Source organism: Artemia sp. Qi Xiang Cuo, chromosome 7 (genome assembly GCF_049724085.1).
Source record: "Artemia sp. Qi Xiang Cuo chromosome 7, ASM4972408v1, whole genome shotgun sequence".
NCBI lineage: Eukaryota > Metazoa > Arthropoda > Branchiopoda > Anostraca > Artemiidae > Artemia > Artemia sp. Qi Xiang Cuo.
Window position 1 is genome coordinate 63,909,897 of NC_142800.1, and position 14,776 is coordinate 63,924,672.

General features: G+C 38.1%; 1 protein-coding gene across 1 annotated transcript in view; it reads left to right on the forward strand.

Annotated features, from left to right (window-relative positions):
• Positions 1 to 14,776, forward strand: part of sas (stranded at second transmembrane protein) — a 146,913-nt gene that overhangs the window by 40,150 nt on the left and 91,987 nt on the right. Inside the window, exon 4 of the mRNA XM_089092484.1 lies at positions 349 to 426. Within this exon, the coding sequence (XP_088948610.1) occupies positions 349 to 426 (78 nt within the window). The remainder of the gene's footprint in view (positions 1 to 348; positions 427 to 14,776) is intronic.

The following is a 14,776-nucleotide window of genomic DNA, read 5'->3' on the forward strand; positions in this document are numbered from 1 at the left end:
CCCCTTTTTTCCCTTAATATTTTTGTTCCCTTAATATCTTGAAGTAGCCATAATCTTAATTATTTACATCTTACATCTGCACCTAATTAATATAATCAATTGTTCACTCTAATTATAGCTAATTATTAGCATAAATGTTAAACCGTAAGAGTGTATACATGTGGAATAGGTAGAAAAAGGATTAAAAAAGCCCATCAAAAAGGGAAAAAGACCAGTTTCTAACCCCTAAACATAAAGAAAATTATTCTTATTTCAAACGCTTATTTTGCAGAAGTATCAACTTACATCGTCAATGAATGATCAATGATTTTACTTTCTTTCAATGATTCTAACTGCGTCTCATTTCAGGGGATTTTTTGCCTTCAGACTCCAACGGTGCTATATTTGATGAATCTACTGCCGCGATCAAGTTTCCAGCTGATCAGGGTAAGTCCCTACCTCCACTCAAAATAATAATTTTCCTAGGCTAGTGGCTGTAATTGAAGAGTAATACAGGAATATACACAGGAATTTATTTTGGGATAGAGGGCACAAGATTAAAAACAAACAAAAATTAACTGAACCACATGGAGATGAAGTAAAATTCTAAGGAGAGTGTTAAGATAAAAATAAATCATCATATGAATGATGAGACAACATACTTATTTTGTGAAAAGATGTATAACACATTAGTATCTTTTCAAAAGTTTCTTATCTAAAATATGGTGACATATTTGACTGACTTTGCTGCCTGATTCCCTGTGGTTCGTCTTCTACCAATCCAACGAAGAAAAAGTCAGGGGCCTTTTCCTCTATGTGATTATCGAACAGTTCGTGGTAACGAACTGTGAATAAGGAACGACACGGCTCAATAGTAACCAAAACTTTAAAAAAACAGAATTTTGATATCAATAAATATATCAAAAGAATCGACTTGTTATGCTGATGTAAACCTCTGCTGCCACCGCTCTGTAAACCTCTGCTGTCACCACTCTGTAAACCTCTCTTTAGTTCTTTATTTGTATGCCTTTTATATTGGCAGATGTAATGGTTTACATAATTCCAAAGATAGACGATAAATGTTGGTACATGGTCTTTATTAAATAACGTGAGAATACACATAGAGAAAATAAGGTAGCACAAGAACAACTAGCTACGATGAAGGCGAAAGATGGACTCCTTTAGAAATGAACCAAGAATATAACTTTCCTGGATCGGAATTTACAGGCCTGTGAACTACCCCTTGCCCAAGACGAAATTTAGTCCACACCGCCCCCCCCCCCCCTGGACCGATCTCATCGACACATAAATGCACGAACAACAAAGAATGCGATACCCTGAAAAGATTCTCGAATTGATGTTCTACATACTTTACAGATTCTCCCCCCTGTTTTTAGTTAAATTTCCCAAATTTGGCTTATCCCCTTATCATTAAACCCCCAAACTTTAATTGAATTCAAAACATTCCCTTCCCAAATCATTCACTTCTCGCCTACTAACATTCTACAGCATGAACTAGTAAACAATCATATAATACAAACACTACACAATACTTGCATAAGTAAAAACTTACATAGTATAAACGAACCACACTAACAACAGTAGTCGAAAACTGGATATTTTAACGCTTCATTTTTCTTTGTATACTTTAAAATAGACTTGTTCCCCATTCCCCCTAAATTTGATGAGGACAAGGAAAATTGGGATTATGTATAAACTTCGGATTAGGGCAAAAGGAATGACCGAGAAAGGCTAATTAATCCTGAAAATACCGGCGACAAATAAATGAAATTGCATAAACTTATAAATAATGGAATAGTTATGTCAACCATAGCAGTTTGATTGGCCTACCATGCTGCAATGACGTCAAGATATTATTACCAATAAAATCCTCGGGGTTTTATTGCTATGGAACGCCTCGGTTTGGACCTATTTGGTTTTGCTCTACTAACTTGTGGTTCGACAAATGGCAGTACTACTATTGATATCTCTACATAACTATTTGCGCTACGCATTAAAACCATCCCGTGAGGCATCAACCTCATCCCACTGGACCTCAAAACCAGCCCTCTTTCCACCTTTTTTTTCTACATAACCATTAGCTCTACGCATTAAAACCATCCCGGGAGGCATCAACCTCATCCCACTGGACCTCAAAACCAGCCCCCTTTCCGCCTTTTTTTTCTCTAATCCCACGGGACCTCAAAACCAGCTCCCTTTTCCTGGGTATCCAAACCGCCCTGTGAGGCATCAGTACCATCTCGCAGTGCAACAAAAAAAAACCCATCTCGTGAGGCATCAGTACCATCCCACGGGACCTCAAAACCAGCTCCCTTTCCATGGGTAGCCAAACCGCCCTGCGAGGCATCAGTACCATCTCTCAGTGCAACAAAAAAACATCCCATAAGGCATCAGTACCATCCCACGGAACCTCAAAACCAGCTCCCTTTTCCTGGTTAGCCAAACCGCCCTGCGAGGCATCAGTACCATCTAGCAGTGCACCAAAAAAACATCCCGAGAGGCCTCAGTACCATCCCAGGGGACCTCAAAATCAGCTCCCTTTTCCTGGGTAGCCAAACCGCCCTGCGAGGTATCAGTACTATCTCGCAGTGCAACAAAAAAAAACCATCCCATGAGGCATCAGTACCATCCCACGGGACGTTAAACCCAGCTCCCTTTTTAGTGATTGCCAAACAACCCGGCGAGGCATCAGTACCATCTTGCAGTGCAACAAAAAAAACCATCACGTGAGTCATCAGTACCAACCCACGGGACCTTAAAACCAGCTCCCTTTTCCTGGGTAGCCAAACCGCCCTGCGAGGAATCAGTAACATCTCGCAGTTCCTTCTCATTATCATTGAGTCCAAATTTCACCCTCGTCAGCGCAGAAAAAAAATTCATCGGAAAAAGAAGACGTGTCTCCTTTCCCCACTATCTTTTCTATCTGCTCATATTACTTTGCAACCTTGTACGCATCACCTAAACAAAAACAAATTTCTGCACTATTCTCCAACAAATACCGTTTGTAGGACGGTCTGATCCCCTCCTTGAATAAATTAAGAGCAAATATTCCAAGGACTACACCATCATCCCTGGCTTCTAAGATCACCCTACATGACCTTCCTAATTTTTGCATCCTTCTATAGAATAGATATGCCCTTTCATCCTTAAATTGAGCCACGCCTACAAACTCTGCAACCATTTTGCCTACTATTTTGCCTGGGGCATATGCTACAAGTAATCCACATTTTAAAGTTGACAAATTTATAATCGAGGGGAGTCAAATATAGGAAATGGAAATATGCCATTTTCCCTCCACTGTTTTACAAAATCAAAAGCAACCTTTTTGTTATATCCAGTTTCCGCCGGATCGAGAATAGGAATAAAAACTGACATATTGATATCATAATTTGAAAAAGCAATTATTCTAAAAATTTAAATATTTGTTTTAAACACCGTTCTTTTTAATTACGGACGCTGGATTTTGGGCAATAAACTTCACTCTTAACGACAAGGGTCTAATAAAATTTACTGGGTTGTTTAGCCGTATTAAATCACTTACGAAAGATAGTCTGTCCCAATCCAATTGCAGTTGGTCTCAATTAAACCACTATCATCAAATGGAGTCACAATTGAGAATTGATTTTCGATTATCGAATTCAAAATGTTAAACATTGGTTGGAAACTGTCAAATGTAGATCACACGTCGACTGTATAAAATCAGGCAAAAAAAAAACACCAAACGTAGAATGGATAAGTGAAGGTAGAAATCAACCGGAGACTCTCAGTTGTTGAAATTTGAATTAGTAGGTAGAAGCTATTGCGAGGAAATCCATACTAGGCATTGTGTAACATCCTATTTCAAAATATTCATTTAAAAGAAAGTGTTTTTCAAGAAGGCACTTTGAATAGAAGAGAGTTCAATACCTCGTAACATTTCGATGTCTTATTTATCAGTCTTTTGCAGTATTCGCGGCTCAATATCACAAGCAATTTTGGTAGCGGGCGAAATAGCTCTTCAATATGTTGCCAGTATTTAGCGTAACATGTCGTAAGTACTTATAACGGTCACTCAAATGTCACTTGGAGGTTTTCCCCAAGTGATTTATGCTCCACTAGTCTTAACCGCTTGCCACCACTCTGTAAACCACTATTTCAGTTCTTTATTTGTGTGCCTTTTATAATTGGCAGATGTGATGGTTTACGTAAATTCCAAAGATAGACAATAAACGTTGGTACATGGTCTTTATTAAATAACATGAGAATAAACATAGAGAAAATAAGGTAACACAAGAACAACTAGCTACGACGAAGGCGAAAGATAGACTCCTTTAGAAATGAACCAAGACTATAACTTTCCTGGAACGGAAGTTCCAGGCCTGGGAACGACCCCTTTCCCACGACTAGCTTTAGTCCCAAGCGCCCCCCCCCTGGAGCGCTATCATTGACATATAAATGCCCAAATAACTAAGAAATGAGATACCCGGAAAAGCTTCTCGAATTGATGTTAAATACTTTACAGATTCCATCCCACGGGACCTCAAAACCAGCTCCCTTTTCCTGGCTAGCCAAACCGCCCTGCGAGGCATCAGTACCATCTCGCAGTACAACAAAAAAAAACATCACGAGAGGAATCAGAACCATCTAACGGGAAGTCAAAACTAGCTCCCTTTACACGGGTTGCCAAACCACCCTGCGAGGCACCAGTACTATTTTACCGGACAACAAAACCTACCCTTGAGGCATCAGTACCATTCCACGGGACCCTTCAATTTTCTTTGTATCCTTTAAACTAGACTTGTTACCCATACCCCTGAATTTGGTGAAGACAAGAAAAGTTGTGATTATGTTTAAATTTTGGTTTAAGGCAAAATGAAGGACCAAGTAAGGCTTATTAATCCTGAAAATACCAGCGACAAATAAATGAAATTGCATAAACTTATAAATAATGGAATAGATATGTCAACCTTTGCAGTTTGATTGGCATACCCTGGTGCAATGACGTCAAGGCATTATTACCAATAAAATCCTCGGGGTTATACTGCTACGGAACGCCTCGGTTTTGACCTATTTGGGTTTGCTATACTAAATTGTGTTTCGACAAATGGCAGTTCTACTGTTGATATCTCTACATAACTATTAGCGCAACGCATTAAAACCATCCCGTGAGGCATAAACCTCATCCCACTGGACCTCAAAACCAGCCCCCTTTCCATCTTTTTTTTCTCATCCCACGGGACCTCAAAACCAGCTCTCATTTCCTGGGTAGCCAAACCGCCCTGCGAGGCATCAGTACCATCTCGCAGTGCAACAAAAAAAAACATCCCGTGAGGACTTAACTATTAGCGCTACGCATTAAAACCATCCCGTGAGGCATCAACCTCATCCCACTGGACCTCAAAACCAGCCCCCTTTCCATCTTTTTTTTTTCTCATCCCACGGGACCTCAAAACCAGCTCCCTTTTCCTGGGTATCCAAACCGCCCTGCGAGGCATCAGTACCATCTCGCAGTGCAACAAAAAAAAACCATCCCGTGAGGCATCAGTACCATCCAACGGGACCTCAAAACCAGCTCCCTTTTCCTGGGTAGCCAAACCGCCCGGCGAGGAATCAGTACCATCTCGCAGTGCAAAAAAAAAAACCATCCCGTGAGGCATCAGTACCATCCCACGGGACCTCAAAACCAGCTCCCTTTTCCTGGGTACTCCAAACCGCCCTGCGAGGAATCAGTACCATCTCGCAGTGCCTTCTTATTATCACAAAGAAAAATGAAGTGTTAAAATATCCAGTTTCCGACTACTGTTGTTAGTGTGGTTCGTTTATACTATGTAAGTTTTTACTTGTGCAAGTATTGTGTAGTGCTTTTATTATGTAATTGTTTACTAGTTCATGATGTAGAATGTTAGTAGGCGAGAAGTGAATGATTTGGGAAGGGAATGTTTTGAATTCAATTAAAGTTTGGGGGTTTAATGAGAAGGGGATAAGCCAAATTTGGAAGCTAGTCTTGGGAAAGGGATCGTTCCCAGGCCTGGAACTTCCGTTCCAGGAAAGTTATATTCTTGGTTCATTTCTAACGGGAGTTTCTTCCGAAGTTTATACATAATCCCAACTTTCCTTGTCCTCATCAAATTCAGGGGGAATGGGGAACAAGTCTATTTTAAAGTAGACAAAGAAAAATGAAGTGTTAAAATATCCAGTTTCCGACTACTGTTGTTAGTGTGGTTCGTTTATACAATGTAAGTTTTTACTTATGCAAGTATTGTGTAGTGTTTGTATTATGTAATTGTTTACTAGTTCATGCTGTAGAATGTTAGTAGGCGAGAAGTGAATGATTTGGGAAGGGAATGTTTTGAATTCAATTAAAGATTGGGGGTTTAATGAGAAGGGGATAAGCCAAATTTGGGAAATTTAACTTGAAACAGGGGGGGGGGGAGAATCTGTAAAGTATTTAACATCAATTCGAGAAACTTTTCCGGGTATCTCATTTCTTAGTTATTTGGGCATTTATGTGTCAACGATAGCGGTCCAAGGGGGGCTCTTGGGACTAAAACTAGTCGTGGGAAAGGGATCGTTTCCAGGCCTGGAACTTCCGTTCCAGGAAAGTTATATTCTTGGTTCATTTCTAAAGGGAGTCCATCTTTCGCCTTCGTCGTAGCTAGTTGTTCTTGTGCCACCTTATTTTCTCTATGTGTATTCTCACGTTATTTAATAAAGATCATTTACCAACGTTTATCGTCTATCTTTGGAATTTACGTAAACCATTACATCTGCCAATATAAAAGGGCTTACAAATAAAGAACTAAATAGAGGTTTACACTGATTCCAAATATATAAAATTAAATAAAAAAAACAAGTTTTTTTTTTACTGAAAGTAAGGAACCACGTTAAAACTTAAAACGAACAGAAATTATTCCGTATATGAAAGGGACTGTCCCCTCCTCAACGCCTCGCTCTTTACGCTAAAGTTTTTCATTGTTTAAAAAAAAATAGAGTTGTGAGGAAGTCAAACTTTAGCGTAAAGAGCGAGGCGTTGAGGTGGGGACAGCCCCTTTCATATACGGAATAATTTCTGTTCGTTTTAATTTTTAACGTCGTTCCTTACTTTCAGTTAAAAAAACTTGTTTTTTTATTATTTAATTTTTGAATGTTTTTGAATTAATGCAGGTTTTGATTTTGGCTAACCGTACATGAATAATTAAAAAAAATATTGAATATTAATTTTACCTTTATTTGGTTAAATGGCTATCTCGAAACCCGTTTAATTTTATTTACGAACGTTTTTATTAGTAATAAATATACGTAACTTCCGAATTAACTTACGTAACGAACCTCTATATTCTTATATTTCTAATGCGTATATTAGAGGGTTTGCCCCCTAGTCAATACCTTGCTCTTTAAGCTAAAGTTCGAATTTTGTTCCAATTCTTTAAAAATGACCCCTTAATCACAAATGCCGTTAATTAGAATAAATAGCTCTTACGAAAGTACTAAATAATCTTTGGCTTAAAGAGCGAGGTATTGACTAGGGGATGAACCCAATCATAAACGTACTGTTTTCTGTCGTTTTAAGTTTTGATGTTGCTCCTTACTTTCAGTTAAAAAACTTGTTTTTTATATATAATTTCTGATCTTTAGTTAAATAATGCTGGAAAATCCGGCGCCCCCTTCATAGCAATGTCCCTTCTCCCATGAAAACTACCTTCATGGTAAGATCGTCCAATATAACCCCCGACCCACTCCCCCCCCCCCACTACCAGAAAAAGTCCCCTCTGAAAACATCTGTATACTTCCCAATAACCAATACTATATGTTAACATTGGGTAAAGTTCAAAACTTTCAGCCCTCCCCCGGGGACTTTGGAGGACTAAGTCATCCAAAAACACATGGTTATCAAATTTCCGACGATGCTGAACAAAATGACCATCTCAAAATTTTGATGAGATGACTTCGGGGAAAATGTAAGCGTAGGAGGGGACTTAGTTTCCCTCTATTTTTTTGGTCGATTAAAATGGGCAGTAGGACTTTTAATTTCCGTTCGAATTAGCCCTCCCATGAAATTATAGGGCCACTGGATCGATATCATCATCCTTGGGGAAAAAAAAAAAAAAACAAATAAACACGCATCCGTGATATTTATTATGGCAAGAAATGAAAAACTACACATTTTTGTTGATAGGAGATTGAAATCTCCGCGGTAGGGTTCTCAGATGCGCTGAATATTATGGTGCGATTTTAATTAAGATTCTATAACTTTTACGTGGTCTTTCCCCCTTTTTTTCGAAAATCAGCCACATTTTCTCAGGCACGTAACTTTTGATACGTTGAACTAAACTTGATGAAACTTATATATTTGAAATCAGAATTAAAATCTGATTCTTTTGATGTATCTATTGGTATCAAAATTCCGTTTTCTACAGTTTCGGTTACCATTGAGCCGGGTCGCTCCTTACTTACAGTTCGTTACCACGAACTGTTTGATTAATTAAGCTTAGTGTTACCCATAAAAAGTTACGGGCCAGGGAAATTTTCAAGGTCATATCGGCTAAAATGTGGAATTCGTAATTTTTTTCAGAAGAAAGATCACTGATGCTTGTTTTTTTTTTCAGTGATGATCGTATCGAACCCATTGTCCTAGAACATCGGAAGAGGGCTCATTTGAACGGCAATTAAATGTTCTAATACCTTTTTAAGTCACCAAAAAGATTGGATGGCAACTAGCCCCCCCCACCACTGCGCCTTCGCCCCCCCCCCCCCCCAAAGTCGTCTGATCAAAGTTTTCAGATAGCTAATTTGTTTAGCATTGTTGAAAAGTCCCAAAACTATACCTTTGGAGATAACATTACCCCCCAGTACCTGGGGATAGGTCGTTAAGTTATAAAATTTACCCATTGTTGAGCATACAGACATTTTTCGGGATGGGGATTTTGTGCTTGGGGTGGGTTTCTACTGGAGGGAAATTTTCGGCTGTGAACTTTCCAGGGGAAAGTTTACACTGGGAAGATTTGTTAGAACTGCTATACGAAATTCTTTTTATTTTTCTTACTTTCTCTTTGCCTACTCAATTTTGAATATGGAGATGTTCCGGGGAAATTTTAAGCGTATTTCGATTTCTGGGAAATAATTTGCACGGAAAAATGATTAGAACTTAAAAATTTTTCAAATGAAATTATGCTAAGGAGAATTTTTCAAGCTGAATCTTCTGCAAGAAATTTTACGGGGGGGGGGGTGGATTTTCAGCAAGGATGGAAAAGCCCGGAAAGTTTTACGGGAGGTAGGGAATATTTTGTGTGGAAAGAACTTTCCAAGGAGGAGTTTCTCGTGCGGGGAGGGAATTTTCCATGAAGGTTGAGCTAGATTTACCGGCATTATTTGAAAAACGATCAGAAATTACTTGAGAAAACAAGTTTTTTCAACTGAAAGCAAGGAGCAACATTAAAACCCAGGACGAACAGAAATAGTTCCGTATATGAATGGGTTGCCACCCTCTTCAATGCCTTGCTCTTTACGCTAAAGTGTGTCTGTTTTTCCAATTTTTTAAGAGCGACTCCAGAAACACAAGGGCCGTTTAGTTAGAATAGGAAGCTTTTTTAAAAGTGCTAAACCATGAAAAGCATGGTATTGAGGAGGGAGCAACCCCTTCATACACGGAATAATTCATATATGGAGGTGTCCAGGTATGCGAAGATTGGCACCAATAAATTTGAAAGTTTGCGATTTATGTATTGTCATCGCCAGCGCCGGCCGAAGTGGAAATTGATGTCGCTGTACATACTAAAAACGATACGACCACTCCTGGGGGAAAATGATATCATTTCTAGTCTTAAAATGTAGCCTATATAAATGTGACGTCTGTCACATAATTCATTTCTAAAATTAAGGCTCTAAACAAATTTTCCCAACCTCGTGGGAAAATTTAGGGTTTTTAGGAAAATTTAGGCCTATCTATTAGGTTGTTTCGGCCAGAAAATCACATGATGTGATTTTTTTAATACGGAGCCGTTTGAAAAAAATCATGCTTACATAATACATATATATTATACATATACCACCATAAATTTTGCCATAATCAAAAACACCTCTGTATGCAAAAAGTACCGTCTTGTCGTCTAGAGTATTTGAGCAAGTTAAGAGTAAAAATATTATAATTACGCTGTGAAGTGAGCTCTTGCACAAGATTTTTGTTACGGATAAATGGTTAAATTGGAGGGGGTTGATAAAATTTGAAAGAAATCAAAAATATCTCGAGTGGATGGAGACAAGCCAGAATCCCCCCCCCCCCTCACCGCGTCCCCAACTCAAGACGGAATATTTTTTGGGAAACCAGCTGGGGACAAATGAAGGGGATGATCCCTTGAATGGGGTGGGAAGAATTCACAAGTAACCAATTTGAAGGAAGTGAAAATGTCATGAGAGGCAGTAAATAATGAATCAGAATGGGATGGAGGAGCAACCTGCACAGTTGTGTCTTGCGTAGCTTAGTACTGGTATTAATTTCTAGTACTGTCAGGATTTGATTTAAAAACTAGATAGTTTCTTATTTTACGTTTCTGGTCACATAAGGAGATAAGAGATGGTTCTCCTCATTTGAATTTTCAGATGTTTGTTTTGTAGTTAATCGAATCGGGACATATTTTTATTTTTGCAGATGTAGCCTATAATGGGTGGGTTGAGACCCAAGAATTTCAAAATCATACAGTGGCAAAGTAGGAAAACTATTTTATTGTCTTAGACTCTTGAGATATGAGTGCCGACGAGATGGTGAGATCACTGGTTAATCCGCTATGTAAGCCGGTTCTTGCTTCTGGGTCATCTGGTAATTTTCCAATGTGAATCACGAGCCCTGTGTTTAGCCGAACCACGCTGTCTGTAATTGCTGAAGTGAAAGAATATTGATAAACCACTTACCTTCATTTATTAGTTTATTTAAAAAGAGTAAAAAAAACCATTCAAATGAAAAAGCAAACTATTCTACCCAGCGTGAATATTATATCTTATGCATTTTGTCTTCTTTCAGGAAAAAAAACATTAGAATCTTCAATAGAGGCGTTAGAGAGGGGGGGGGGCTAAATTAACACTACTAGCCTTCAAGAAGTTTGTTTTCCCTTAGTCATGTGTCAAGAGGTGTATTCCCCTCATTGGAAGTAATAATTTCCCAGAATCAATGGCATGCAAAATGTTTCGCTACCTTTATCTCGGAGATTGCTGAAACGAATTTTTGAGTGCTTGATTCCAGGAAGACGTCAGGAAATCGACACGTCAGGACCACTACCGTCAGGACATCGACAAAATCCGTCATAACATGGAAAAAAAATCCGTCAGAACATTGACACGCCAGGACATTGACAGTCATACCATTGACACGTCATGACATAGAAATCCACAATCGTTACGCGTCAGAACGTTGACAGGCGTAACACTAACACGTCAGTTCATCGGCAGTCACAGTCGCTACCCGTCAGAACGTCGACAGTCATAACATCGACATTCACAATCGCTACCCGTCAGAACGTCGACAGTCATAACATCGACACGTCATAACATCAATTTTTTTTCATAACGAAAATCCGTCAAAACCACTAACCGTCAGAACATCGACGGTCATAACATCGACACGTCATAACATCTAAAAATTTTTCATAACATCTAAAATTTTAAAACTTTAGTTTTTTAAGGTTTAGGGGGGGGGGAAAGGTACCTAGGTTAGGTTACGTATTTAATATATGCCATGCTATGCTAATATATTCTATGCATAACATCTAACATTTTGTAGATTTTATGACGTGTCGATGTTATGACTGACGACGTTCTCACGGGTAGTGATTGTGACTGTCGATGAACTGACTTGTCGATGTTATGACTGTCGACGTTCTGACGGGTAGCGATTGTGATTGTCGATGAACTGAGGTGTCGATGTTATGACTGTCGACGTTCTGACGGCTAGCGATTGTGACTGTTGATGTCCTGACGTGTCGATTTTAAGACTGCCGATGTTCTGACGGATTTTCCTTGTCGACGAAGTGACGTTTAGTGCTTGTGACGGTTAGATGAAATGGTAGCACCCCCTTGATTCCAACATGAATCTATTATTATTCATCTTCACAGTCATGTTTATTGATACATTTCAGATTTAAATGCCTTTGATATCAATAATCTCAGGATTCTAACTGGAGGATTAGCCCAAAGATTCTCCCCCTCTCTCTATCTATCTCTGTATGTCTTGATGCAAAAGGATCCGTAAGGCAAGAAAGGCTTGACGCATCCGCGTGAAAGCTCTCCAATACCTAATGGTTAAGTTCAAGTTTTGACATCTATTTACAACATCTAGCCAAAATTGACTATTATAACAAAAAAAAATACTACACTTGTTCAGTCAGTTACATTATTAGGGCGAGGGGACGCCAACTTTTATAAATGACGGACACCAGGTGGCAAGTGCCAAGCGTGGTGAAAGTGTGCAAAGCATGGGAGAACCGTACCAAGCGTTGCGGTATTGCGCCACGGTACTGCGCCACTTGTGGTAGAATTATGCCGAGCGTGGTAGAACTGTGCGACATACATGGTGTTTTCGCGCGTGGTAGCAATTTCAGATTATTTATAGCAGTCTTGTCCGTCCCTATCTAGAAATAAAAAAACGCACCAATGCTCTGAAAATTTAAGATATTGGAATTAAACATTAAGATCTATATTGGTGCCTATTATTTTTTCACTGTGACAAAATTTGAAATGGGGCGAAAACGATGTGAACTGTACCATGAAAATCAGCAAACCTAGTAGCCCCAGGTTAGAATTCCATGTCTCTATCAACCAAAATACAGAACTTGGAAATTTTCCGAAAAAGATTGTCAGGGGCGCATGTTTTACTTGTTTATTTCAGGGGTCATCGTGTCCATATGGGGTGGGAGAATACATGACTAAACATAACCAAAACATAATTTTTATTTGAACTGATTTTGTAAAATTAAACGTTTTTCAGGTGATATTTTTGTTTGTTAGTATTTTTATCATTTGATATTTTGAAAGTGACTGTAATTTAGGAGTAACGTCAGAATGTGTGTTTAAATTCTTTAAATAGTGCAAAAATTTGTCGTTGATAATCATTCTCCCTAAACGGACTTCAATATTCAATCGTTCCTTTGTTCTAACGCATTTCTTTAAAGTATCCTCACCAGCTTCTATGTTGTCATCAATCCTTATTTTCTGTGCTTTTTTTTTTTTTTTATCCTTTGACTCGGTATCGACTGCTGTAGATCTTTTATTTATTTTTGCCAATTCTTAGTTATTTCTCTTTTAAAAGTAATTTCTCAAAATACAGAACTTCGAATCTTTTCTGAAAAGGATTGTCAGGGGTGCATGTGTTATTTGTTTATTTCAGGGGTCATCGTGTCCATATGGGGCCGGAGAATACATGACTAAACATAACCAAAACTTAATTTTTGCTTGAACTGATTTTGTAAAATTAAACGTTTTTCAGGTGATATTTTTGTTTGTTAGTATTTTTATCATTTGATATTTTGACAGTGACTGTATTTAGGAGTAACGTCAGAATGTGTGTTTAAATTCTTTAAATAGTGCAAAAATTTGTCGTTGATAATCATTCTCCCTAAACAGACTTCAATATTCAATCGTTCCTTCGTTCTACCGCATTTCTTTAAATTTTCTTCGCCCGCTTCTATACTGTCATCAATCCTTATTTTCTGTGCTTTTTTAATCCTTTGGATGGTATCGACTGCTGTAAATCTTTTATTTATTATTGCTAATTCTGATTAATTTCTCTTTTAGAGCTCAGTTCATAGCAAACTGTTTGGTCAAAAAAATTCTTTGGCAGAAAATGGCACTCATATTATAATGCGATCTCTCTTGTGACTTCAGGCACTAGAGCTTTAAATTATGTTCAAATGAACTCTCTTCTGATTTTATACATTAGTCTATTTACAATCACCCCGGGCCAAAAATGTAAAAAAAAAAAAAAAAAAATAGAAGAAGACGAGCCACCAATGCAAAAATGGAATTTACCGCTCAAAATTCTCCAAGCTATGATATTAAAGTATAGTTAAGAGTTTGAGACCATCACAAATCGTTTGGCTATATCTGAATTTGTTTCTCTGGCATTTAGGCTCTATTTAGGTCAAGATTAAAGTTTTGCGGCAGGAAATGGGACTTCGCTGTGGTAAAATATATTTTGTTTTTCGCAGAAAATGTATTTGTCTAATTTCATATCTATTAAGATGAGCCCCTTTTCTAATAGTTTACTATCACTTGTTTGATGCGATTAGCCCTGAGCTATAAAACAATAACAAGGAGCCACATCAGGAAAGATGTGATTGTCCTTGTTGTTTATGGTTAGAAATTTTAAACCTCCAGTGATGGGTTTTCGACAGCGTCGATTTCAATTGCATATTTTTTTTTGTTTTGGTGCAATTTATGAGACTATTTTTTGAAGTTCTCCAAACTTTGTATTGACTCTGAAATGTATTGAACTTAAATTGATCTGAAGTAACCAATAGGAATGTTGAGTTGAATAAATTTTGTGCTTTTTCGGTTTGAAACTTTTTGTACTTTAATGACAGTAAAAAAACGTTTCGGCTAATTCTGTATGTGCTATGTTGGAAACCAAGATGTGGCATGTGACCCTATTGTCATTATTTTGTCTCTGGTATAATCATATTAAATCCCATTTTGGTTCCATATTTTGGTTGATGCAAAAGTACTACAGAAAAAAAAAATTGCATAGAAAGTCAGAGTTTGTATCTTGGAAATCAAGTGCAAGGAACTGCCCAAAAAATCCCTTTGTGGTCAG